The 27,599-nt window shown below is 43.3% G+C and overlaps 1 protein-coding gene across 4 annotated transcripts; it reads right to left on the bottom strand.

The window, feature by feature from the left end:
• Positions 1-471: 471 nt before the first annotated feature.
• snx13 (sorting nexin 13) lies at positions 472-27,599 on the bottom strand. Of its 4 annotated transcripts, none has more exons than XM_069681791.1 (25): positions 27,463-27,599; positions 14,818-14,930; positions 14,608-14,710; positions 14,391-14,480; positions 11,034-11,155; positions 10,804-10,922; positions 10,514-10,618; positions 10,251-10,339; positions 9,930-10,013; positions 9,682-9,820; positions 9,465-9,553; positions 9,237-9,336; positions 8,067-8,260; positions 7,807-7,911; positions 7,536-7,706; positions 7,338-7,407; positions 6,714-6,898; positions 6,516-6,623; positions 6,320-6,430; positions 6,056-6,217; positions 5,737-5,808; positions 5,496-5,641; positions 4,383-4,451; positions 4,179-4,291; positions 472-3,008 (listed from the first exon to the last, which is right to left on the bottom strand). In XM_069681791.1, the coding sequence occupies exons 1-25, from the start codon at positions 27,472-27,474 to the stop codon at positions 2,773-2,775; spliced, it is 2,907 nt and encodes a 968-aa protein (XP_069537892.1). In that variant the 5' UTR covers positions 27,475-27,599; the 3' UTR covers positions 472-2,772. The 4 variants fall into 4 exon arrangements, with proteins under 4 accessions (XP_069537892.1, XP_069537893.1, XP_069537894.1 ...); XM_069681792.1 differs by having other exon boundaries at positions 6,720-6,898; XM_069681793.1 differs by having other exon boundaries at positions 6,714-6,862.

The raw sequence follows: 27,599 nt of genomic DNA, 5'->3' as shown, positions 1-27,599 counted from the left end.
TTCAATTTAAATATCGTGCTGCAGTTATGTTCTGGCGTACACATCGTACACAGACGCAAGTATGAAATATCTTTGTTTGGTACAGATCCCTGCATAAAACACACCATAATCATTTTACCATGTTTTTCAATTAAAGGAAAAATTATCATTCAATTTAATATCGCAAATCATATCGAAATCACAATATAAGTTAATCGCAATTGGATATTTTTTTCTAAATCGTTCAGCCCTAGATTGTAGTTTTAGTTAACACATTTGCTCAGAGAAATACCTACAAAAATTAGGCAGCTTGTGTCAAACAAGTAAGCTATAAAAATCAAGTTAAATTTGCAGTATGTTGGATTACATTTACTGTTTTGGCTCTGTATTTAGAAGTTTCATAAGAAGGCATTTTGAGCTGACTTCCTGCAAACCATTACAAACCACAAATGCAGCACGCACACACATGGAAGACAGCATCCGTACAGTGGGTCAGTTAGTCTGAGTTACCTTTTATTAGTGTTATACTGATCTGAGCACAACTGCTCACAAGGAAGAGTTTGATAAGCATGATGCAAAAAAACACCCTAAAGTCATTTTCAGTCGCTTAAAATGATCATGACATTCTGATTGATTTCTTTTTTTAGGTTAAAGAAAAATATGAAAATAGAGTTGACAGTACACTTAGGCACACTATTAACACATACTGTACACAGATATGCACAATTTTCATTATCATAGATTCATAAATACTGGGGTTAAAAAAAAAAGACGAGCCTTCCTGTGTGGAGACCTGTGCAGAAAGTTAAAGGTGATGCCTCCTCTACTATGGGGACAAAATATTCACCTCCCAGTAAGAAGAGGATCCAGTTCATGTCCTCCTACTGAACCAATCAGAGTCCACTGAGGCTGCTCGGTGCAAGCCAATCAAAGCGGACGAGGACAAATCCATTGAATGACTGGGGGCAGAATGGAGCTCCATCCAGCCAATGAGAGAAGCCCTCCCACAGTTGCTACGGTAAGTGCTCATTAGCAGTGATTCCATTGGTCACAGGACAAGGCTCGCCTGTGAGCCTATTGGACAGGAGAAAGGGAGGGGGGCGGTCCCTCCAGCTGTCAGTTCATAACAACAAAGACATGTTCACACTTAACAAAACATAATGCTTAAAACGCCACTTATGAGTTAAAACGAAGCAGTTTGTTTTGAGGCCGCCTCTGAGCTAGCTATAGCCCAATGAGCTAAATATCAACGCCCGACCGCTCCCCAGTCGAAAACACAGATTCTGTTGGAGTGTGTGAGGGATAAGTGAAAAAATATCCCCTCCGCACCAAAAACAAAAGAAAAACTCAGACTTATAAAACAAGTCTGTAAATAAACATTGTACTTTTACAACAACGGAATGTTAAGTTGTTGGGGTAAGAAGAGACTTCTGGGGAAACTTCGGTTTTCTTTGCACTATTAAAACTATATGATTTTTTTTATCAGTATACAAGGATTCAAAATGCACATGCATTAAAGAAAAAAATATTGCACAAAATTAAAGACATTTCTCTGAATAAAAGTGATTAGGGATACATCTCCATATCTTGATTTCCTTGTAACGTTCGGTTGTGTGAAGGAGCGCGACCTCTAGCGTGCGTCTCTTGGTCAGTTTACTCTGTATGTAGTTTTAAGGCTGGTTCACTAGCTCACACTGGCACAGTATCTGACTGTAGAGGGTAGCATCTTTATGCTAACACACACACACACACACACACACACACACACACATTCACTCAAACTTCTACACAAGCCAAATACAGACCAGAGAATACATTCTTTGACGGAGCGCTTGAAGCCTCCCACAACAGCCCCACACTTCAGCCTCACCTTTAAGTCGTCAGAGGTCAACTTTGCATCGTCTTCCCTCACATGATTAAAGATACGAAGCACAGTAATGTTTCCCCAACGTCAAGCCAGTGCACACACACGCACACACACGTATGAAACAGCTTGAGCTTTGGTCTTCACATGTAATGACAGTAGCATTAAAGGGGGTGTGGCTTATTCTTAGAGGATCATGGGAGATTAAAAAAAAAAAGAAGCTAGACAAAATGCGGACGATAAAAATCGAAATCATCCTTTCGACCCACTTTTGTTCAGTCACATTTTAAAAACAGCGCCTTTTTAACCCAGTGCGTGAGACATATTTGGTTGCTATGAAAAAGAAGAGTTTGCATGTTAGCAAGTGTGCAGCGTTTGCAGATAGAATGTCTACAGCATGAGGGTGAGTCTGACTACAGCTGAGCGGCCGGGTCACTCGGGTGGCGGACTGTGCCGGCCGGAACGCAGAAGCGGGAAGGTAAGGCAAGGTGTGGGTCTATGCTATATGCTCCTGCAGTTTAAAAACAATACAGTATTTGTGGTCTGCTCTCTGGACCACGAGAAAGCAGCATCGACTGGCCCAGGATAAAGCTAAACAACTAAAAAGGTCCAAAGAAGGAGGAGGATGTTGAAACTAAAAGAAAAGACTGTCGTGATCAGTCTCGGTGCAAATTACAGGAGTTGTGTTTGCGCATGTGTGAGAGGCGGGCTTAGTGTGAGTTGTTCATCCTTCAGGTGTGTCCTGATGGGAATTATCAGCTGGATAGTTGGAGTGTTTTCAGAGAGTGTGTGAGGGAAGTGGAAGGGCAGAAATCACGCACACACACCTCATCATTCACATCAAGCCCCCTCCACTCTCTCTCTCTCTCCGCTCTCAAGTCTGTGCGTGTCTAGTCGGCCGATGTCCCCGCTGCCTCACTCCTCTCCTGTCACCTCTTGAGGGAGGACGATTTGACTTTCTGGCTAAATCTGTGGATGCGTGGCGAGCGGGAGTGTAGTTTGACAAAGAGCTCGGGGAATTTGTACTGGGGGAACATCGTCTCCAAGAAGCCCTCCAGGAAAACGTAGACCAGCCGGCGGTTCATGGGTTGGTACTGAAACATGTCGAAGACGCGGAGGATGCCTTTTCTCGTGGTGTCCGCTCCGATGATGTGCTTCAGCTCGTCTGAGGGAGGGAGAGAAATATAGAGGAGAGGTCAGGAGTGTGAAAAAAAGAGAGAATTCATTTATTTCCAAAGCTTCCACCAGCGTAGTACTTAAGCTAACCAGAGGGGCTCTTAACTGCCCTTGTGCTGTGGCCTTAGGGCAATAATCAAACATGGAACTGTTTAGTTATGTATGAAACTCAAGGAAAGGTGCAGAGGGACAGATAAAAGACAGTTGCTTAAAAAACTAGCATATTAACATGAGCACAATATATCTTAACCCTTGTTAAAGTGTAATATGACAAGCTTCCTTCACACGACCAAGTTTGTAAAACTGTTTCAGTGCTTTCAAGAAATCATAGATTTAATCTTTGTGTTGCTTGTCTGGGGCTCCCTAAAAACACAGTACTTTACCCGGATGGGTGTAGCTTTGCAGGACGTAACGCGTCGGTGACCAGCAGCCGTTTCAAGCTAACTTTACATTAACAGCTTTCCTTTGAAACAAGTCTCACGTGAGGAGCGCTTGGTGAGGTTTGCCCCATGGGCCTATTAAGAATGAAGTTACCCGAGTCTTTTGTTAACGTGGGTTAAATGCTATAACCCTGACTTCAGCAGTTTGTCAACAAATTTAAAGTGAATCGCACCTCATGTGTGTACAAGGAAGCTAACTGCCTGGTAAGCTCATTCGGGCTGGGCATCTATTGATGCAAGATACTACACTGACATCAGAGTATTCATTTGTTGTTGGACATAATTCAGTCTAAATGTCAGTATATTTTTAGCACTATTTAGTTGTTTATATTTTCCGGTATAACGTTCATCAAAATATCATAAATCAGTGATCAAAAACAAATAAAAAATATATATCTTTTTGAAGCTACAATCAGGCACTTCCTCGACTGATTTCAGAGCAGCTGGTCATAGTTTGTACATACTGCCCCCTGAGGCCAGAGAGCCCTCTGCAGGGCGTCCTCGACAGCTGGTGAGAACCACAGTTGTAGTTATCTATTTTCCCTGATCTGCCACAAGGGCAACAATAACCCCCTTTCACAGTCACAATCAAACCTCGACAAGAATACATTTGTTCTTGAGTTTCAAAGCATTATGTTCCAGTTTAAGAGAGGAGGCCTTAAGGATGAGGAGAAAGTAGAGGGCAGTCCCAAAAACATGATAAAGTAGGGAGTTTTCACCTGGCATGATGCCCAGCAGGCTCGTCTTAGCGGCTACTCGTGTCCTCATGCGGATGTTCTTGTCCCGACGGGGCGGTGACTCGGCCAGGATACCGTTGGGCCAGTAGGAATCCCTGCACAGAAAAGGAGCCATTAAAGGGATACTCATAATTCTCCTGACCAACATCAGTCGAGTTGTTTAAAAGAAACAGCCGGAGGGTTTACCTGAACTTCTTGACGTAATCTGCAACCTGCTCAGGTGAGGTCATGTAGTCCACATGATCCACAATTTTCCTTCAGGGAGAAAGAAAGGAGGGTTGAGGCCTGAAGCTGTTTACTGTTTGTGTTTGTTGTGTGAAGCCCTGAACATGTGTTTACTGTGTGTTCAGTTTGAGAACAAGCAAACATCCTGTCGCGTTTGTCCTATTTTGCCGTTTGCTCAGGTGGAGCTGGTTCTGTAATACAGAAACTGACTGTCAACATGTTTGTTTGAAATACTGCTTTTTGGTTTAAATGTTTACGTCAGTTGTCTCTTTTGACGTCATAATTATTTTGACGTTTACTCTGAAGAGATAGAAAGTAGATCCCAGAAACATTCATGCTAAAGGCCTTGTTTATTATCACCACAAGATTAAAAGATCAACTATCTTTGTTAAACCAACTGTAAGTTTTGCAAGGTGATTGGTTGGTTTTATTAGTTTGGGATTATAATTACATGGGACATGTTGTGGGCGAAACGGAAACCCATTAAGTCATTCATAAGTAGGTTCTATACATACATTAAACGTGTAATATGTAATATGTAATGTTTATGTGCCGTTATTTTTCCCGGGTCTGTGAACTGCATTTACCTTAAAACCCGGAATATAAGATGCATTCTGTTTTTGGGGGATACCCAAGAGGAAAAAAAGGTTTTCTACAGCTATTTATTAATTAAAACGTGTACAAGTTTCAACACTATTTCAGTATATTTTAATTTGAAAAGATTAAAAACATCACATTAAACACACCATCTTATTTCGCCATGTCGAGTTTGCAATCCTGCTAGCTACCGGTGCAGTAGTTGAGCTCAGCCTACTACGGTAATGTTGATTGTTTAAGGACGGCAGCTGCACTGTTGATCATGACTGCGCATGTCCGTGATGAAGATTAAGCTAGATTATAGCTAAAATACGTCACACAATAAAATACCTCTCTCTGCATTTTATAGTGGTATATTGGTCGCACCGGTATATATAGGACGCAGCCCACTTTTTTAGATGAAAAAAAGGATTAATAGCGCGTCTTATACACCGAATCTCAAGTCATGTCTGCTCGTGTGTATTGTGTGTGTCTGACCTGTTGATCGTGTCTCCATATGTGGCTCTGATGAGCTGCTGCAGCAGGTTCTTGATGTTCCTGCGCAGCCACTGGTTTTTCTCCTTCAGGTCAAACACCTCATCCATTAGCAGCAGCATCACCCTCAGCGGGATGTTGTCGTCCACCTGGGAATGCAAATAAGCATATAAGTGACATTTTATCTACGTAAATCACAAGGAGATAAAAGAAACAAAACACCAAGCTAACAATGAGCACTCACGTTGTCATCGAGCTGAGCAGAGACTCGACAGTGTTCCGGGTCGATTTCAGACTTGGGGAGAAGTGGAGGCACCTGAGAAAAAAGGAGAGGACACCGGAATGTCAAAGGTCAGAAAAACTATCCTGTCAGAAGAGTGAGGAAAACGTTTGTGGTTTATTTAAAGGTGTAGAGAGGCTATAGAGGCAGGACTTGTAAAGACTGGTGCTCTGCCCACTGAGTAGGTTCAAAGCTGATACGATGATAATATCAAACTAAAAGCAAATCTTCACTGTAAAAAAAGATACAACTAGAACCAACTTGCTCAATGTGTTGGCGTTACCTTGAGTATGGACTGTTTAAGGTCCTGACCCAGCCTTTCGGACATCCGGCCCATGTTGTCAGACACCTTGGTCATGCCTTCAGCCAGACTGTCCGGCAGGGCCTTCACCGCGTTGGACACGTTTCTCATGGAGCTCCGCAGAGGATTCACAAATGTGTCTATCTGATGGGTGGAAAGACACAAAAACACTTCATTTTAGCAGCTGTTTGATAGTAAATAAATGACAGCTACATATGAATTCTCTGTTTGAAAAAAAGCCGCTACCTTTCGTGCGAACTCGCCCTTGCCCTTGCTGTAGGCCTTGTTTTCTAGGAAGTCGTAGACGTAAGGAATCAGAGTTGGACAGGCCTTCACCATCTCTGGGTTCAGCAGCAACTAAAACACACACAAATAGTTATTGATTTAATCTCCACAAAACGACTTAAGACAACAAAGGTGAACAAAAACATTAAACTCTTACTTGTAGGTAAGCGTTGAGGTCTTTTTTTCTCTTCTCCAAGAAGTCTCTGTCCATGTTGTTGAATGTCTTTTTCCCTGGCAGCTTGAGGATGGACGCCAGGTTTTCAAACTGAAACAGGAGAGACCAAGTTTATGAGCGTCATGTTTTAACACCTTCCTTTAAGATGGGAACAGCTGGTAAACAAGAGTCATAACTTACACACACCTGTTCAGTGATCCTCATATGGAAGTCATGGAAGTCCGAGTAGCGGCGATACGTCTTCCAGCAGTCCTCGCTGCCGTCCTGGCTGCGTCTGAACACAGTGATGGCGTACAGCGCGTAGGTCTTACCGTGGTCGTTGCAAACCCCTGCGGCACCCCAGAAGCCGGGGAGACAAGCATCAGCTACCCCGCCCCGCAATACATCCAATATGGGAATGGAAGATGAGGGAGGGAAGATGAAAGCAAGAAAAGCAAGAAGGGCAAAGGTGTGGAGGGAGGGGGGGGGAGGACGAATAAAAGGAAGAATGCAGAGCGGAGAGGGCGGAAATGAGAGGGAAGGCAGGAAAATGTGGCAGAATGACAGGAAATGTGAGGGAGGGAGGAGGAAGGGGGGAAAAAGGAAGAACAGAAAAACAGTAAAGGTGATGGAATGAAAGAAATAAAGATAAACTGGAAAAGTGAAAAGTGAGACAGCATGCATAATGAATGGAGCCAAGAGGACGAAAAAACATGCAGGGAGGGACGAACAGGGGCTAAAAGATATTCAACAAAGCCACACAGTCTCACCAGAATCCCACACCAAGCAGATTGACAGTGTGTGTGTATGTGTGTGTGTGTGTACCTGTGTCAGAGATGAAGGCATGTAGGTGCATAGTTTCATCATGGCAGGAGTTGGACAAGTCGTCCAAAGACTGAAATCACAAGCAGAAAGACATCGCTTGACTCACAGCAACACCACAGTGTTACAAAAACAACGCAGGACGCGTCTCCAAATCAGCATTTTTCTGACAGCCTGAAACAGGAAGTGAAGATGACTTACTAGATTTATGCTTCCTGTTGGGGAGCCGTTGAAGGATTCCCCGTCACCGTCATCGGAGCCCCGGTAGCTCGGCTCCTTCAGCATGTCCAGCTCTGCTAGCATGCGGACGTAAAGAGGACTCTGCTTGAAGGAGGGGTAGAAGCGCTCGTCACGCAGCATCATGTCGTACACCTGAGGGGATAATAGGTCAGACAATTTGTAAAGACAAGAAAACAGATGCCGCATATGGAAAAAGTTATGCAAATAAGTGAGGGCAAAAAAAACAACATACATTTCTCTGGATTTCATCAAATATCTCAGGTGTGGGGTCGTCTTTCTGGAGCTTCTCCCCTAGTTTTGTGACAGACGCCTCGTCCACCTGCACCCTGGGAGACGCCTGTTGGGTAACAGAAATAAGAGCCGATGGAAGTCAGTGGATTATTCCCCAAATTTAAGGCCACACAGGCTAAAGAAAGCAGTGCAATTGTGTGTAATTTACCAACAAATATACTCTATAACTGTTAATGCCCCTATTGCTGAAATGACTTCTACCTTTTCAGAGAGGTATTGTTCGAAGACGCCCAGTGCAGCTGCCTTCAGCAGCCCTTTGGTGGCGCTGGGCTGCTTCTTGCCGTCCTTCTGCCAGCCCTGCATGGCCTCCAGCTGCTGCTGTGCCGTCACCCTGTAGCCCTCCACGGTGAGCCAGAAGAAGAGCTCTGCCTGGGCCCCCGCTGCCTGCATGAAGTCTGGGACAACAGACACACGACGGTTGGATTAAATGGTGTCTGTATACTGTAGCACTTTGGTTACACATAGATCTACAGTGAGTAATATTGAGCTCAGGGTGTCCGGTGACGTAACTAAAGAGTCATCTATTGTTACACTGCTGTGAAAAGTTCAAAGGTTATGATACTGTACAATAGTGTGTACACCAGCCAACATGTTCAGGTTGTGGTTTGACTCTTAGTTTGCACACATTCACTCAGACGCTTCATCGTAATCTGATCTGTACCTCTGAGTAACCTTTTAAATACCTGAGTTCATGTGGGACTGAAAATGAGTGTGCCTAACAGGACAGGTTGGTCTTGTACATTCTTGAGAAATTGAATAAGTTATGGATTATAAAGATGCTTAAAGGGCCAGTTCCCTGATTATCAACCTCAGTCCTATCATGCTATCATGGGGAGCTAATGCCATTATGGTAAGAAAAAAAGCAAATTTGGCTCTGTGTCTTTGAAGGATGCTATCCGCTTCTCCAATGGGCCCTGGAAAACCTCCACCAGACTGCGTAAAACGCGTCATCTGGCGGAGGCCAGGGAGCTCGCTAAACTACACTTCCTCAATCTAGGACGCCCGCCTCCGATGTCATGTCTCGTTCAAAATCGTCAGGTTTGAAATGTAGACTGCAGACCTGAAGATTTTTAAACGATCCACTGGTATATTCTCGTCATATTTCTGATTCTGTACCGCTCTGAGCCGTTGCCTGCAGCAAAGTATTTCACTCCAGCGTCTCTCTCTGGGCCATTCCTTTCAGAGGGAGGGGCGCAATGCATGCTGGGTGTTGTAGGAATGTAGAATGGGTGAAACCACGAGCTGTTTGTACAATTTTCTCCACAGCTATGGCGACAATTTGAAATATTATTGCTTCTATTGATTACAGAGAACACCAGCTTTGACTGATTAAGGCCTCGGGGTAACTACAGTGATGTTTCCCAGAATTACCCATGAAGAACTGCAGGGCGATGTTGTGGACGAGGATGTGATCCAGGGGGATAACACACAGCTTTCCAAAGTTGGCTGCCAGTTTCAAAGCATCCACCTCCTACAGAAGACAGGAAGCGGATAAGCAAAGTCTGTTACACACAACAACTGACTTTGATCAGAGGCTTCACGCTGTCAGAGTGATGTCTGTGTTTATTAGTGCAACAGTCTTAGGCTGCAGTCTCTCACCTTGCCAGAGTGTAGTCTCTGGATCCTGGTCTCACACACCTTCTTCACAAACAGAAGACTGTTAATCTGGTTCTTGATCACGTTGATGTCTAAAGGACGGAGGAGCAAGACATCAAAGGAGCAGATGAAAGCAGTGGATTTGCGCTCGATGCCATCCAACGCACGTGATCAATTATTTTCATGTGTGTGTCTGAATGAGATAAATAGTGTTGCTCACCATCTCCAGCCGTGTCCAGGGAGCGGAGGTACTGCAGCTCCTCCAGCACCTTGTCTTTGACAGACTCCAGCTCAGAAGGCTTGTCTGTCAGCTTCAGGATGTTCATGAAGGCTTCATAGTTACAGCTGGAGTCTCTTATCTTAAACAAATAAGTATATATGTTTTTAATTTGTCTGAATTCATACAAAAACAGCACATATAAGAGCTAATAGATAAGAGGAAGGATGGGTGTGTGTGGACGTTCTCACCATCCAGATAACAAACTGGTTGATGTAGTCCGGGTCGCTCAGCTGGTTGATCAGAGGAAGCAGCACTCCACGTGCCAGCACCTCCTAAGAAAACATTGAGTCATAAGAATTCACTGTCCAAACATGCAGTCACAAGGTCTGATACGGCACGCACAGAATATTCAGGAGCATTGTTTTATTGGCAGCCAAAGTTGCATTCGGGTGGTGTCTTAACCAGGATAAACAAAATGTAACGTGTGACATAATATGTGAATCTGTTGGAGCAATGAGGTCATGCGTCTGTAAGTGAAATGTAGTGTTTGTTTATGTCTATGTACTCACCCGTAGGAAGTATCGCATGTTTTTGTTATGGAAGTCTCCAGGAGGTAGTAACAGATACAGAAGCAGCTCACACAGGTCCCGAAGAAAACCTGACACACACACACACACACACACACACACACACACACACACACACACACGCACACACACACAAACACACAGTATGTGTTAAGTTGATTCTAGTCACAGCATCCACACGTTTGTGGGAACTAGTTCTTCTTGACCGTGTGAACAGTGAGGTTACACCGCAGAAGCCTGTTTACCTTCTTCGTCTTTGTGTGAAGTGCACACGACGTCTCGACAAATCTTCCTTTCCATCTCCACCTCGGCCTCGAAGAAGGAGTCCACCAGCTCCTCTGTTATGTCCCCTGTTCAGACGTCACTGACCGTCATCATCACCACTAATGCCACAAGTCTTATCATCTCACTTTTTCTGCACAATTGCAATCGAATCTTATTGTGTAGCTCATCAAAAGACCAACAAACTACATAATCAGAGTCATCGTAAAAGAGGAGACATGCCAATCACACGACCATGAACATGTCTGCTCACTTTGCTTGTCTTCTCTGTCGGCGAGGCGATCCTGGGCTTTTCTGAAGACACGTAAATGGGTGGCAAAGTCGTCCACCAGGCGAGTAGTGAAGTAAGGCTGCCAGTCCACCTCTTTGGACCTTAACACAGAAGCACACACACACAAGTCATTGATTAAATGTCAAAATAAAATAAAAAAAATGTAGAACAAATATGGATAAGGAGACGGAAAAGGTGGATATGTCCTGTACCGCGTAGAGAACTGGACGAGGGCATTCTGCAGCGTCTGTCTGATCTCCAATAAGAAGGACTCGTCCTCGCTCAGAGTGTAGTACCAGTACTGGATGTAGTCCCTCAGAGCAAACTGGATCACCTGCACAGACAAAGAAATATAGAGGAGGGGAAAACATTAAATAATTAAGTTTGGACAACCAAAAGAAGTGGATTGACGGGGGGTGTAAAGTAGGAGAAATTCTCGAGAAGAACCAGAGTCGACTCTGGTGTGACCAGTCGAATATTAGGATAGTACTCTTGTTCGTTAGCTGCATTATTAAACACAGAACAATGCAGGAGCAATAGGAAGGAAGGGAGTACACATCAAAGATGATGGAAATGAGCCTTCAGTGTTCACACATGGAATAAAACAGTTTAAAGTTAAACATCAGCGTTTCTCTAATGTCTGGTGTCATGTCGGTCTACCAGCTGAGGTGAGGCTAGCTTGTTTGTCCTCAGCTTGTTTTAAAGGCTCGGATTGCTTTAGTTTTCATTGTTTACCAAGTTCTTAAGTGAGCCGAATGATCTGCAAAGGACTCCTCCTCTACAAAACAAACAGACTGCTTAATTGAACCAGTAAAAATCCTGAATTAAGCAATTTCAAGTTAAAAAGCTGATGCTCTTCAGGGGTCTTTGGTTCCTATAAGCTGAGCGCTAACTTAAGCTCACTAGCTTACTAAAATCCATCCACCCATTATGATACGGATGATCCTGTTCAGGTTCGCGGTGGGGCTGGAGCCAATCCCAGCTGTCATTGGGCGAGAGGCGGGGTACTGATCAATCACAGGGCTTACTAAAATCCTTCATCTAGGTAAATGCTATACATAAAAACTGCGGCGACTTGACTTTAAACACTAAGAAAGTATTCAGCTGGAAACTTTAGCCAGCAGTGCTCACTGCAAATTCTGATAAACAAATGCTTCAAAGACAAAACACATGACTCATGTGGGCGGATGTTTGGAGTTTGGTGAGGTGCTGAGCTGAAAAAAAACCTCCAGTATTGTATTGGAAACTTTGATGAAACGCTGAGTTGGGTAAAACCCTAATGGAAAGGAAACCTGAGCAGGGGGTTGATTGTATGCTGCTAACGATTTTAGTTGTAAATGGGTAAATAACTCTTTGAAACACATGTGAATCTGCTGTCAGTGACTGGTACAAACATCCAGAGCACAGATTACTGGGCTGTTAGCTCTGAGGAAGCCTTGGTAAATCAATCATCTTGTTGCTCTCTGTTGCATACAGCAGGGATACAGCCGAGTAGTCAGATTAAATCAAGCAAACACATGAATCAATGCAACTTTCAGTCTACGTTTTCCTGCTCTTGTTACTCTATGAGCTGCAGAGGAAGAATGTTGTCTTGAATTAATCCAGAGGACAAATGTTTTTGAGAGCGTGGCGCAGGTTAACATGATGTTCAGCTGTGCGAGATCTCAAGGTACACATGTGGCTGAAATGATTAGCGTGCATTCCCGAGGAGGGAGGGAGAGCAGACGAACCACAGCTGAGCAGTCGGTGTCATCTGACTGTCGCAAAGTGCTGTGTCTGCAGCTAACTCTGCCGGCCATGCCGCTTCACTTAGGGCAACGTGCTTACAGCTGGTTTTCTTCTGAGTGTTGTAACCACAGGACGGGGGAAGACAAACTGCGACCAGCAGACTGAAGCCGCCGAGCTCTTCTTCTTTTTGTGCATTGTGACGGGCAGACAAACCCGTCATTTAGAGGATCTATTTGTGTGTGCATTCAGCAGAAAGAGAGTGAAATATTACATTTCAGCACGGCAGCAGGCTTTACTTTTCGTTAAGCCACATGATGAAATCGAGTTAGTGCGGCACTGACTGAGTGACAGCACAGAGACTTTCAGTTCTATTTAAAACACTGTTTAGTAGACAAAGTAATTAACTATGATAAATATGATCCATAAATATGATTGATTATTAAAAAATAATTGTGTCACAATACCAGAATTTCAAAGTTCGATATAATACTAGTAAAAAAACAACAACAAAAAAATGCTACTGAATACCTGTTCCGTTACCACGGCAACCACAAATTGGGTAATCTTCCTGTTCATAATTTATTCCAGCACACGGTGCTGCTACAGAAAACGTCACTCAACACATACCAGCTCATCTGACAAACTGTTTACAGTAATTAAAGGGTTAATGAGCCAGATTATCCCAAAATATTATGTTCATTATTATTTGATATTGTTTAGACCCACATTAAATTATAGCCTACTCTCTTAATTATCAATCATACACATAAGAAGGGTTTAGTTGAGTCTTTATCGTGGGAGGATCTGCCCTTTAGCTGTATTTTCTTCTAATTCTGCTGTGTTTGGGACGTTTGTTCAGCTCACAGCCAGCAGTCTGCAGGTCGGGACTAAATGAAAACGTAGACACCAGGTGACAGCGCTCTCTCTCTCTCTGCTCTGCTCTCTGTCTGTCTGCAACAGACGCTAACGTAACTGCATTTTTATGAGACGTGAAAGGGACTTCCCAAAACGTCTGTATTTGCCAACCTGTGAATGAGGTGGTTGCTGTGTGACAGCTGCAGGTGCGATGGAGGGCGGAGCAGACACAGACACACAGTCGGCAGGATGAAGCGCAACGTCAGCCTTTAAAAACACAACCCTGTACCTTCCTTGTACGGAGGTGTAGGCGTGATAGTTTGTGGTGTAAACCGGCACTGCTGTGAAACAGTGAGAAAATAATGTCTCATTTCTCTGTTTCACAGGTCTTCCCTTCCTGCCTTTGTCACTCAGCCTCAGCTCTCGCTTTCGTGGCAGATCTGGGTTGAAAACTGACCGTAGATGAAAAGAAGCCTCCATTTATCAGCTGACAGACATCCTGCTCAGGACGAACCCAACGACACAAACCACAAGGAGCCAGCTTCCTGCGACACACTGAGCCTTTAGGGGGTCCTGCACAGTTTGACAGTGATGACGTCTTCGTGGCTTACGGCCATGAAGCCGCTGACCTGGACCAGCTGGTCAGACAGTTACTTAACATGGCCAGCGTCCAAAAAGACTGCCGTGTTAGTATTTGTCAGCCAGTATAAATCCTGTTATCTTACCGGGGCTTCTTTCCTTAGCTGTCATCCCTTTAGCATATGTGCAATGCTTTTTATGATCAATCAAGTGTGCAGGGGAAACTTCAGAGCTGATGATCCAACACAGTTCAACACATGCGCACTCTTGATTCATACAGTGTACAATACAGTTAAACAGCACTTCAAACAGCTTGTCAAAATTGCAAACAAATTTCTGATGAATCTTGACACAGGTGTCGAATGCACAGGAAGCCACATACATGACACATTAACACACATACGCACCTGTTGTAGTGGCTCATCTATGAAACTGGAGCCAGTCAGCCTCCTGTCAATCTTTATGGGCTTCAGCTCCAGCCTCATCTCATCCAACGTCTGAAGGAGAGAGAGAGAGAAACACAGAAAGACGAGGGTGAAATGTGAGCAGTCAGATCATTGAAAGATTTCATCAACAGTGAACTTGAATAGCAGCTAATTAAGCTGTTCGTGTAGGTGCCATTACCTTTAGTATACCAATTTGTGTGGGTGGTAAGTACGAGTGCTCGCACTTCTCCAGGTGTTTTTCTGAGTTGATCTTTCCATAGAGCAGAGTGACCGCAAAGCCCCTGGAACACAGAAGTGAGAGTGAGAGAGCAGCTAAATACTGATCTGAGAGTTGAGGAGCATGCGTGGGCAAAGACATGATGAATGGCAGAGACGCATTTTAGCTCACCCTCCAATAAAGCAGAAGATATAAAAGGCCAGGTAGAATATGGCAAAGGGTCCAAAGGTGACGAGGAACAGCACGACTCCAAGACCCCCCCATCCCCAGATGGACAGACTGGCCTGAAACACAAAGACATGAAGACAATAAAGACTTTTTCCCTTATTGATATTTGCATGTTTGATCCCTGACAGAATGCATGACAGATCGCTTGTTTCCGGGTCCAAATTAAACTGTTTCCGGGTCCAAGCCGCTACAACGTCTCCTATTTACAAAATGCCGCAGTGCTGTTTTGTGTTTTCCTCACAGGTTTAAACTAACTTGATTGTTGCCAACGCTTCGCCACGGACATGGACCGTCATGATCAACATTGCAGCCGCCACCCTCACAACAATCAAAGTCACCGTAGGCTGCCAGCTACCGCTAGCTACTGCACCGGCAGCTAGCAGGATAGCAAACTTGACATGGTGAAAACAGATGGTAGGCTGTAATTTGTGTGTTTTAAATGAAAATAAACTGAAATAGTGTTGAAATAACTTGTATACACATTTTTATCAATAGATACTAATAGAAAACCTTTTCCCCTCTGGGATAACCCACAAAAAAACTGCGACTTATATTCTGGATTTTACGATCTTATCTCCCAGCTCCATCATTTATTCCCCACATAAAACAGTAAGGGCTCCAGTGCTCACTCCATAGTGAAGGAAAAATAAATACAAATCAACAGATCTCTGATACAAGCTGAAAAGGAGGATTAGACAATGATGTCATCATGTCAAGAAACACAGATCTAACCTTTGGATGTTGGCACAGGAAAGGATTAACACACTCACACACACTGTGGAGTGTCATATTGTTAGAAAGTATCAGGGATAAACTGTGTGTGTGCATACTTGTGTGACACATCCTATGGTTTTCCTGTTATTGTCAGTGCAGGAAACCAAGCTCTCGTTTCCAGCGAGCAGCTCTGTGTCCCAGTTTTCCACAAGTTAGTCTAGCAGCGTTTATTTCAGTCCCATACTGTGACGTCTCTAAAGATGCAATTAATGCAATGATTAAAACATCAGAAATCTAGAGGGTTACTCGATGAGTGAGTCTGGGCAAGGAGAGCCAGGCTGACAGACAGGAGAAGGTACAGTCATTTGTAAAGAGGCGCTGGCACAGACAGCAGGTCTGACACTCAGCTCAGCTCAGTGCAGGCTCAGGGCTCTTAAAGCTGGAAGTGACCTCCATCACGATTACCTTTACTTTCACATACACAGGGTAAGATGAATGCATTTTCTCCGGACGTGTTGACCCATAAAATCAGAAGCAGGTGATTCAGTGCTTTGCTTTGAGATTATACCATGGCTGGATTCTTCTCATTATAGTGAGGCAAGTCCTCACCCTCCAGATAAAGCATGTCTATCTAATACATACCTCAGCCTAGAGCCCAAATCACTGGACTAATGAAACCAGGCCAAGGCTTAGCAAAGTGTCATGAGGGTAATGTTAAAAGTGTACTTATCTACACAAAGGTGGATACATGTGTAAAACTCTCACATAGTAACACAATGTAAAGAGCTCCCACTCTGAGCCATCAGATTGAGTCCCTGACAGACATCATGATGATCAGCCGTGATGATCTTCGGCTGCCCTACATTCATACTGGAGTTCCTTAGATAATCAGCTCTCACTGATGGAGCCAGATAGGGATGGGGTGAGCTTCCTCAGGACACTGAGACATTGTTCCCTCTGCCACAGCCAGCGATGGACAATCCAATGACACACATTAGCCCGGCTACCGAATGTGCTGCAGTCAGAAATGCGGGCCAAGCAGCTCACAATGTATGGAATGACTGCGACACAGGGACGCAAATGACAATCAATGCTAAGCAGACAGTATTTGCAAACTTTCTTCAACCTGTGGACCTACCAATAAGCATACGCCAAACAGTCATAACATTATGACCACGTGCCTAATATTGTGTAAGCCCTAACCCATCGAGGCATGGACTCCACTAGACCTCTGAAGGTGTGCTGTGGTATCTGGCAGCAAGACGTTAGCCATCTGAGATCTGGGGAATTTGGAGGCCAAGTCAACACCTTGAACTCGTCGTGTTCCTCAAACGATTCCTGAACAATTTTGCTGTGTGGCAGGGCGCATTATCCTGCTGAAAGAGGCCACTGCCATTATGGCATGTCGTTTCCATGAAGGGGTGTACATGGTCTGCAACAACGTTTAGGTAGGTGTCAAAATAACGACCACACAAATGGTCGGACACAAGGTATTTAGCATTGGCATCACACTGCCTCCGCCGGCTCGCCTTCTTCCAATAGTGCATTCACTCGACCTGTCAGTGGTCATAATGTTATGGCTGATTGCTGTAACCTTTTTGCGTCATACTATATCTGAGTTTATGATATATTTCATCAGTTGCTTTAGTTTAACATTGCAGGTTGTTTTTATGCCAGCTTTCCACACTGTGTTGATTCAAATGGGCTACTATTGTTCATGGTGCTGCCCAGTGTAACCAGAGACTGAGGGGTTCATAAAACTAATAATTAAAAAGATGAATTGATTGGCCCTCGTTCAGCTCGTGACATCCCGAGTCACCACACCAGCTGAGGACCGGCGGATAACACTGACTCTCAGCACTCTGGGAAAATGAAAACCTGATGCTGAAGCCTGTCAGCGAGGACCTGCCGACCCCGACTTTATTTACTCACTGTAAACAAAACAACTAACAGACAGGTTGAGCCCTGCAGGCCGGGACATGACAGCAGAACTGGTTTTAAATATATTGGTCGTTACATTAATGGAACGACAGCACCAACAGCAGACAGGCGCTTCATTTACAAACCTGGTTAGGGGAGAAATCAGGTTAGGGCAGGATGGGTTACAACATGTACACATAAAGCTTTAGTTACAGTAAAAAGCTAATTTACGCATTAAGTGGTCAGTAATAAGTTCCCTCCCCCACCGCTTACAACATTTAGACACATGACACATTTTAATTGTATTAGTTATGCAAGACAGACGTTTCAAGACATAAGACTTGTTTTTTTCTGGATGTAAAGAAGCCATGCATTTTTTCTTTCCTACAGAAACTAGGTTGAATAGACTTTATTATTTTAGATTAAAAGGTTTTTAAAAGAACAAACATAACACAGTCAAGATCATGACTTGAAATAAAGCTGTGTTAAGTTTCTACACCCTCTACTTATATTTAGAAATACAGCATTCTCATGGATGTCTTCGGTGCACGTAAACGCAACAGTGTCCGGGCAGCAGAATGTGTCCAAACTGGATAGACAACCTAGTCATTAACAAGTCATAACCGGCTGAAACAAAGTCCCTAATAGCAGGGTTAGGACTCCCGGAAAAGGCTACAGCTGGTCAAAGAAGAGGACCGTCATTACAGTTGCAAATACAAAGGCAGTACGCCAAATACAAAGGCGTGCTTTCACAGAGCAGATTGTAACATGCTGCAAACTTTGACTATCTCAAATGAACTGCGGTGTCCTAAACTCACTCACAAGGCACTTTAACACAGCTGTTATCAGCCACAATGTTGTCACCATTGACAAAAAGAACAAATGAAAGTCTAGAAAAAAGCTCTCATGCAAACAGTTTGACCTGTGGTAACACCTCGCTTTGTTTACCTTTCACCCACACAGGACAAATAAAGCAGTTGCTTCACTGTTAGTCGTGTTCAGGATCTTTCAGCGGCTCACTGCGGCCTGAGCTGCATCCTAACAGGCGACTGATTGAACAGACTGATAAAAACTGCTCATAACTGTAGGTTAACCTGAAGCAGCAACTACTTACTGTACTTCTTAAAAGAACAAATTAGGCTCGCACGTGATCTTGAATGATCTCATGTGATCTCACAAGGAAGCACATGTAAACAAAATGGACACAGACTAAAACCTGCTTTAGTGATGCTTTGCAGAGAGGAACTTAAAAGCACAATGCCTAACAAGTCTGGATGACACAATGGTTGAGGAGACGGTCAACACAGGTTGTTTATTCTTCAACAAAAACTTGACGTCAAATTGTACCTGTTAGCTTTCTGTCAACAGTCGTATGCTAACTAACGTTAGCCTCGAGGCTAGTATGTTTACATTGGCTTTGCAACACCCTCAGCTGCCTCTGCTCCTTCTCTTTCTCAATGGCTATTTAGCAGCTAAGAAAGTACTCACCTAAACAGCCAGATTTTAAAGTGATAATCTAGAAGATTTACATTTAATTAAATGTCTGTTAGGTGTTCTCAAAGTGGAAGTCCACAAAATAATTACAATAAATGTATAATAAATTATAATATTGTGCTGTATCATTAAAAACTGCATGTCTGCAGAAGAGGACCATTTGCGCCAATGAAACAAGCATATTGTGTCCATTACTCCCGCCCACGTTAGCTTTGGACCAAAAGAAGTGATTGTGACAAATCAAGTCAATCCGTCATGAATCCCTCAACTCACTCAGGTCGCAACAAACTGTTCCTGCGGCTTCTTGCTGCTGTTAATTTTCTGAAAGCTTTTCAGATCAGTTACTTGAAATGTATAAATGCTGTCAAGTTGAGTCCACAAGGATTTTGAATAAAATGACCGTCTGTTTTAAAGTATACGAGTGGTATTAACATGATTCAAATTGAAATGTTTTTCCGTTTATCACTATGAAACAGGTCTGAAGTTTTACAATAACAAATAGTTTCAATGGTATCTAAGAGCGCAAATGGAAGTAAGCATATGCTTAAATGGTGTTACGATTATGAGGGGGTCCTTGGAAAATGTTCTTCCCTGCAAGGGGTCCATGGCCCCAAAAAGTTTGAGATCCCCTGTATTAGGTCACTATCTATCGCCGAATGAGGAAACACAACGGTGGTTTGCATTTGCAGTATATAGTATTTTAATGAACTGGGTGTCTGGTGCGGAAACATTCACAAGGGGCGCCCAGTTAGTGACGCGTTTTCCAGCAAACAGCAGTGGTTGGTCTGCCAGAGGGGGTAGGCGGAGCTAACACAACAAACACACTTGTGTGTAAAGTGGCTGTTCTTCCAGTCTCTGAGATGCGTTGCAAGTAAACAGTAATCTACTATGGCTGAATAAACAAAGAAAAGATCGATGACTACAGATACAACTTCACCGCTCAGATGAAGGCAAACAGTCTGAAAAGGAAAGCGACCGTCAGCAAGGAAAATCAAGAGTTACAACGGGAGCCAACCGTGGACGTCACGCATGCAACACTGTTTGAATATCTGGGAAGTGTGCTCATGCAATTATCATTTATCGCCATGAGTGCTGCCAAAGGGAACGAAACTAAGATCTTGGAGATTATCACTTTAAGTCCTCAATATCAAATTTCAAAGTATCAGGATAATCCTGACCAGTGACTCTCCCTTTCGGAAGGTTAAAAACGATTCCAGTAAAGACCTCATACTACCAGATAATCTAGGCCGAACCGCAGAACCGACCAAAAAACAAACCAGACTTCTCCTCCGACTGTCTCTGGGGCAGAATCAGGAATAATTTAGCCCAAATCTGACCTTTGACATTTCAATGCAGGATCCAAGTATACAACTGCCAGAGACGTCAGTCAGAGCTGACTTATTTTGAAAAACATTTCAATTACTTCAAGCCTGATGTATTGGATGTGACTTGGGTTTGTGCTTGTCAGAAGAAACTGCACACACCGCGTCCTCAAAGGGGGTTTGTTAATATAAAGGCTGGGATAGTTTGGTTAGGTCGCCAAACTCCTTTACAACGATAATCTTTTAAAGGATTAAGTTTACAAACACATTTTTTGGACATTTTCATCAAGAGAAGTTCTTACTTGGACACCTGCCTTTTTTATGGTGTATATAAATACTGTCAGAGCCCATCCCACTACACGTAATCATTCTGAGAAAGTATTTGAATGAAGTTCAGATGTGTAATGTAAGCACGGTTTGACGTCAGTAGTGCCGGTGAGCAGCGGTGAATGTGGTACGCCCGAGGTGATGAGGCTGTGGAGGCTTGGCTCTGTAGGAGAGATGATAACCGACACTCTTGAGTCATTACAGCTTACACAGGGTTTTAAACATGAACCATCTGTTCATGTGATTAACACCCAGGCCCGTCGGGAACGCACACATCTAAACATCCGGGCGATTCCTTACGCAACCCACACAGAATAGACACACATAAAGACGAGCGTAAGAATACTTGGAGTCTCTGATGCTCTGTGAAAAATGCTAAGTCCTATTCATATATGGCAAAGGATGAAGTTGCAAAATATTCACTGGTCATTTCACTCGACTGTGACACTGAAATAACTGAAATGACAAGTAGCAACTTTCATTGTGCATAATCTAAACGTTGCGAGCCAAGACTTTTGAGTAGTGCTGCACTATTTGATGTCCTTGGCTCCAGGCGCGTTCAGAAATACACACACGGCCTCTTATCAGCGACTCAGAGATTATCATTTCCCAGATTTCCTGGTGCAACTTGAAAAACAAATCCTGCACATCTACACACGTCCTGCACTGTAAATACTCAGACACACACGTGTGGGAAGAGTAGCTCAAGGGGGGGATATTGCTATTTTTGTGCCCAATGCCCAAGTCCACAAGCTGTGACGTTGATCGGTGTGGTCACTGGGCGAGAGGTTAACTCGGCCCATTAAAGCTCTCCTGTGGGAGATCTACGGTTAATGCCCGAGGAGAGTGAAAGTGACTGGGGCTGATTGTGCTGGCCTAATCCACCATGACCACCTAAATAGAAAGAGCTAACATATCAGCCTTAGGGTAACATCTGTGAAAAGTGAAGTAAAGAATATGGAAGTGATTAAAAAATTGAAGCATTAATGATGGGTGGACAAGTAAAATGAAATTCAGACTACAGAGTAGCTATTATATGAAGATTATCAAGTGTTTATAACAAGTCTTTCACACTTTAGAGAGCATTATTAAATGTAGATGTTGTAGTCTAGTCTAACTCCAACTTTGTTCTCGCTTCTGAATTTGCGAGTCGGGCTGTAAACAATGCAGCGCACGGAAATGGAAGTCTTGGTCGGAAGTCCTTTTATCGCTGCTAACCACGGAAACCCTCGAAAAGCTGGCTGTTGATCCCAGAGGCTACAATGTCATCAGACGATAACCGATGGTTCCGAGATTGACACGAACCCGACGAAAACTAGAGTTGGCCGATATTAGGGAGTTGAAGCAGCGGTGGCTGAGCGACGGCTACAGCGCCCGTGAAACATTCCAACGGGTTGCCACAGTGGTAGAAATCTAATGTCACTAAGCAACGCTTTGTTCCTGACTGCTGCTGACAACGGATGACAGGTCTATAACAAACAGGAAAAACGGTCAAATTAGCAGGTATCTTTAAGAAATATACTAATAATCCATAAAAACACTAAAGGTAGAATCGAAAATAAATGTGACAGTGTCAAATACGATAAAAAACATAATTACATGTAGGGATGCACAATATTGGATTCTTTGCCGATATCCGATATGCCAATATTTTACAACTCATTTAGCCGATTACCGATACCGATATTTTTTTCCCGCACCACTAATTGCAGATCATCAACTCTCTTATGTATTGGAGTTAGCGTACAGTATATTGGTGATACTCTTATCACATTTGTTACAACGGTCGGGGTGACGGGTCTTGAGATGGTTAATCAAGTTTGTAGTGTTGAAAGACTTTGCCTTGGCTCCTCCGCGTATCACTGAAGCTGAGCAGTCATTGCAAATAGCAGTTTTGCTATCACTTTCGGACACTCTGAAAAACTTCCACACCACGGACATTTTGGCTTCTAGCTCTCTCATGCTGCAGGTAGACACACGTGACGTCATCTCGCTGCGCCGCGCAGGTCTTCTTCGCGCCGGGGACATTGCACCGGGGACATTGCGCCGAGGTCAGGCATCAAGTATGCAGCAGCCCATTATTTTATCAGTTAATTATATCGGCAGATATCGGTGTGTTGGCCGATATCCGATAGTTCATTTTTAAGCCAATATCGGCCGATACTGATAACGTGCCGATAATATCATGCATCCCTAATTACATGCTTACAGTCTGACGTTGTACTGACTACGGCAAACCAGTCATTCTCCTGTAGTAGACAGCTGAGCTACAACGATAGGAAGTGCTCGAATGCCCAATGCACTCATTTTAAACTTTTACAATACATAAGATGAATTTAAAGGGTGTCATCTTAAAGCATGTTCAGGAGAGCACGGTCAGTGTTTACACTGTCTGCAGCATATATGTAACAGAGCATCACAACTGAGCAGATGGTGATCTGTACCAGCATTGATTGATAGTAGTCATAATCTTTGATAAAGTCACTTGTTTAGGAAAGCAGCTATCCGAGTATAATGCATTATCATGGGGGGCTATATCGGTCCACCATCCACGTAGGAAAGGTCTATTTTTTTGTTAAGCTTAAGAATTCAGCCATCGTATCAGTAATAAGTATTGTCGTGCTCTTCCATATACTGACAAACTGAAACAATATGTTACTAAAAATGTTCTCTTGTATGTTGTGGTTTGTTCAAAGCCTGCCTGACCTTCTCTGTCATCTGAAGGTGGTCGGCCTTCCGCTGACAAATCACTGACAGCTCATGCTAACAAACATCACAGTCAGTGTCACAGCAGATAGAAAGTGGGCAAATCTAGCTGCCTGCTAATTCAAAACCTGTGCTGTGCAATCCTCTGCTAACAAGCCTTTATCTATCATTAACTGAAATACATTAACATTAAGTGGGAGAACAAGTATAGCAGGAAGCAGACGGGGCCGGATCATCCCGTCATGAACAGGCCGACAATCTTAGAATGAACACAGCAAAAAATACAGACTGAGATAATAAGAGCTAGTGCCTGTCATCCTGAGTGTGCTTCCTCTTTCACATGTTTTAAGTACCTGTTAAAATGTAACAAGTGGGGTATGAGAGCGTGTTAGCATGAGCATTGGATGGGAAAGCACCAGCACATGTTTACAGTGGGTGTACAGTGGTGATAAAAATGTCAAGAGAGTGACGGGACACTTTATGATCCAAGCCTTGAATAGGCTCTGATCTTTGGCTCTGCTCACACTTCACACTAATGTATCTTGGTAAAATATGGCGCTGTTTGCACAAGGAAGCACGAACACATAAAGTATGGGTGACAAAAACAAATTAAAAAAAGAATGTGAGTGGAGAAAAATCACAAACGCAGATTCTCAATCATTCAAATGTCAAATTGGTGGATATCTTGAGGAAAAGTGGTGTCCATCTCAGCGTCAGAGATCTGATGCATCCCTGTCACTTGCGGTGGCAGAACACCTCACTGAGACACTCAAAGCTGTCAGCCAGCTGTATCAGATTCATCCCACAAACACAGTCTGTGGCCAAGGTGAGCTACCAATTAGCCACATACTCTCTGGCTCGCTCGCTGAGCACTAATTTGTTCCCCTGTTTTTCAGTCCAAGTCGGTATGTAGTTTGACACTGCATTCACTCCACCGTTACTCTGGGGAGGGTGAAGTCAGCCTCTTTTGATACATACTGAGTCCCCTGCTATTTTTTTTTCTTGACCTTTAAGGATTTGGCGATGTAACAATGTGGATTATGGATTGCAATACATTTTACGTCAATTGCAATAATAAACATTGCACATTTTTACTTGATATGGATGGATCAAATCGAGATTTTTTTCTTGCATTGGAAGTACACGCGAGAGTAAGCTGCAACTTCCCACTGCAAAGCATTGTTTGAATGGTGAAAAAAGTGGATGCCTTCTTTAAGGAGATAAACATTAGTCAGACCAGGGTGCATAAAAGAGATGGTAAAAGAGATGGTGAAACCGAACATCCATGATCCTCCAAAGATTCGTAAATTGTTGACAAAATTTGAACGTTAGCAACCCAATCAGCAGACATCCTGTGTTCGCTGAGGAGCGTTGGAAAGACACTTGATAATTCTTTTTTTTGTGTATTTACTAGTTTTAACTACCAGTTCCATTTGTTTCGAAGAGGTAGAGACCTCTGCAGAAAATTCAGCTCCTGTTAAAATCCCGAAGGAATCCTAACATAAACAATCTGAGCTAATGCTAGCAGCAGTTCGGCTAACAGCACTCATACACGTGCTATGATCGCTGAATAGCTTCGGAGATTTTAATCTGAAACCCCATGTTTTTACTGGTTTAATTATCTTTACTTAAAAAAAATAAAGAATGCAGCCTTATAAATATGTTATGGACAACTTTAGTAAATGTTAAGCATGTTAATAAACTATATTCTCAAGTTGAGCTTATCCTAATCCTCTGGTTTCATCAGGCCTTTTATTGTCAGTATAGTTGTCAAACTGGCAGCATTATAAAATTATGATATTGATCCATTTTTAAAACATTACGTAGATCATATTTTTTCGCCCAGCCATATCACCTTGTAGAGGGAAGCTTCTCCAGGAAGGTGCATGATATATTATTCGCCCAAGAACCCAAACAAGAAATAACTTGGCCAGCAGTTTCTCATCAAGTGGACCATGCAGCCAAACTAAACGCACACCTATTGTGAAGTGAACCCCAGCCTCTGTAATAGTAAGCATCCGTCCCAAATGTCTGTGTGGACCTTGATTCTAGAAAGGTGTCAGCCTTAGCAGGGCAGCCACTTCTACTGACTGAAGGAAGGAGGGAGGGAGGGAGAGGTGTACTACATGACAACCAGGCCTGATGTGACGGAGTGCTGGCCTAAATGTCCATCAAGCTTTAATTAAGACACCTTAATGAGATTAAGCCAGGGGTGAAAGCACTGAGCTAAGTGTGTGTGCCTGTGGATGAAGACACAATGCCCTACAACACACTTACTCAGTGAATAAAGGTGTATAAAGAAAGTGATTATAGTTAGTTAGTTATCATACAATGCAATATGAAGTGCTGCAAGTGAGTTGCTGCACCTACTGTAGTATCTCTGAAGCGTACTTTACATCCTAAAGCACAATAAAGATAAAGATGGCACTACAAAGCTGTTGTAAAGCCAAAAGCTATCACAGGATGGTTCAATGCCAGACCATAATTTACTTCAGACTCAAGGCTACAAGGAGCAACATTTCGCAAAGAGCTACAACACTATACTTTAACACCTGACTGCACTTTACACAGAAGTCAGTACTCCCTGTCAGCCACGCAGGATAGTGCAGAGCCAGCTAAAGCCTCATTACTGAGGCTAAACCTGTACTTAAACTGCTGGAGAGGTGCCTGGATGTTGTCAGGTCACCTGCTTCTCAGGTGAGGTGGACAGTGTCGCCTGTTTGTTGCTCAACAGATGTCATGGTAAGAAGTCTTTCTGTTTGAAGTCAGGAAACCGGCGTGCATTGAGAAACTGCATCACGTGATAGCTGGAGCAAAATTACATTGTCATCACAAGTCACAGTGAAAAAAAAAAAGGGCTTGTCAGGATGAGTGATCACAAAGGCAGTGCTCAATCGCTATAACCACTGACCAGCAACAATGGACATAATATGCCTTATTAATATTTTAACGCACTCCTGTGATGGGCTGGTTGTGTCTGAGAGAAATGCCTGGATCAGAGTTATTAGTTTTGAAATTTTCATTAGATTTAATTTTCATTTAGTCTTTCATTTTGGTTTTTGATTTCAGTTTAGTTCATAAGTAGTTTTATTTTGAGGAATTGACTAGTTTTAGTTTAGTTTTTCACATATTAAGAGAAAGCCTTGATTTAAAGAAGGTGAAAAGGGCAGGATGAAAGAATGCATGACATCAAATATGGTTTTCATTAGGCCAGTGTCTCTAGAGAAGTCAAACAGAGCAGGACAAAGTGGTAGCTATAGCAACCACAGTGTGAATCGAGGAGGAAAAACGATAAATAAACTGATTTTATCTGCAATTCTATTTAGGTTCAGTTCGTGTTCTTCATTGTAGATCTTATTCCGTTTTTTTGGGGTGTGGAAACTGTAGTTTTTATTTCTATGTCAGTTCATTTAATTATTCAAGTTATTTTGTCACTGCTAGTTTTAGTTGCAACTACAATAACCCTGGTCTGGATGCCACTGGAAACATTTCTGATGGACAGCTGTTAGTTCATGTGTCAGACTTTCCCTGAAGGAAAAGTAAAACAGGAAGGAAATGCAATACATCCTATTCGTGCTGGTATATAGCTGTCACAGCTCAATATCCCTGTTAACAACAAAAAATGTTTGCTAACCATGGAGAGTACAGTTTGGTAAACAGCTGCCACAACAGTGCTCTTGATGATGATAGCACATCGGTAACTTTCTTTCTTGTAGGTTTTAGCAGCTTTAGCAGCTAACGCCCAGCTCACCTGTATTTGTTGTATTGTAGGAATTCGTTGTTGAGGGACGCAAATCATAATCTAAACGCAGACTAACGACATTCCCTGAGTCGAGCTAAGTGCAGGACGGCGGTGACACTTCGGGTATCTTCGGCTCATCGTCTTAACTTACCTGTGTAATCCCATGCTGACTGCCACTTATAGCAGCCGGGCTTTCTGAACACACAGCGGCTGTGTACCGTCCTCTCCCTGTCAGGCTGCTGTGTGTTTACCTGAGGGGCTAACGCTAGGGCGCTAGCTGCTACAAGCTAACTAGCCATGTCTATCACTGGAAAACAAACTACTGTCACTGTAAACGCGTCTATTTCACAGGTGCTCACTTACCTCTGCAAACATCGTCACAAAGGCTGCGCGTGCGGCGGCTCTGTCTAACCCCACCACATTGTAACATGCGAGGAGGAGGTTATTTTCTCGGTTAAAAACGGTCGTATTTCCAATCTCCGTACTCTCTTCGGAGCGTC

The sequence above is a fragment of the Semicossyphus pulcher genome, unplaced genomic scaffold (genome assembly GCF_022749685.1).
Source record: "Semicossyphus pulcher isolate SPU_LCO1_2020_fin unplaced genomic scaffold, fSemPul1.0.p SCAF_5, whole genome shotgun sequence".
Lineage (NCBI taxonomy): Eukaryota > Metazoa > Chordata > Actinopteri > Labriformes > Labridae > Semicossyphus > Semicossyphus pulcher.
The sequence above is the reverse complement of the archived record's forward strand: the minus strand, read 5'-3'. Positions and strand labels throughout refer to the sequence as shown.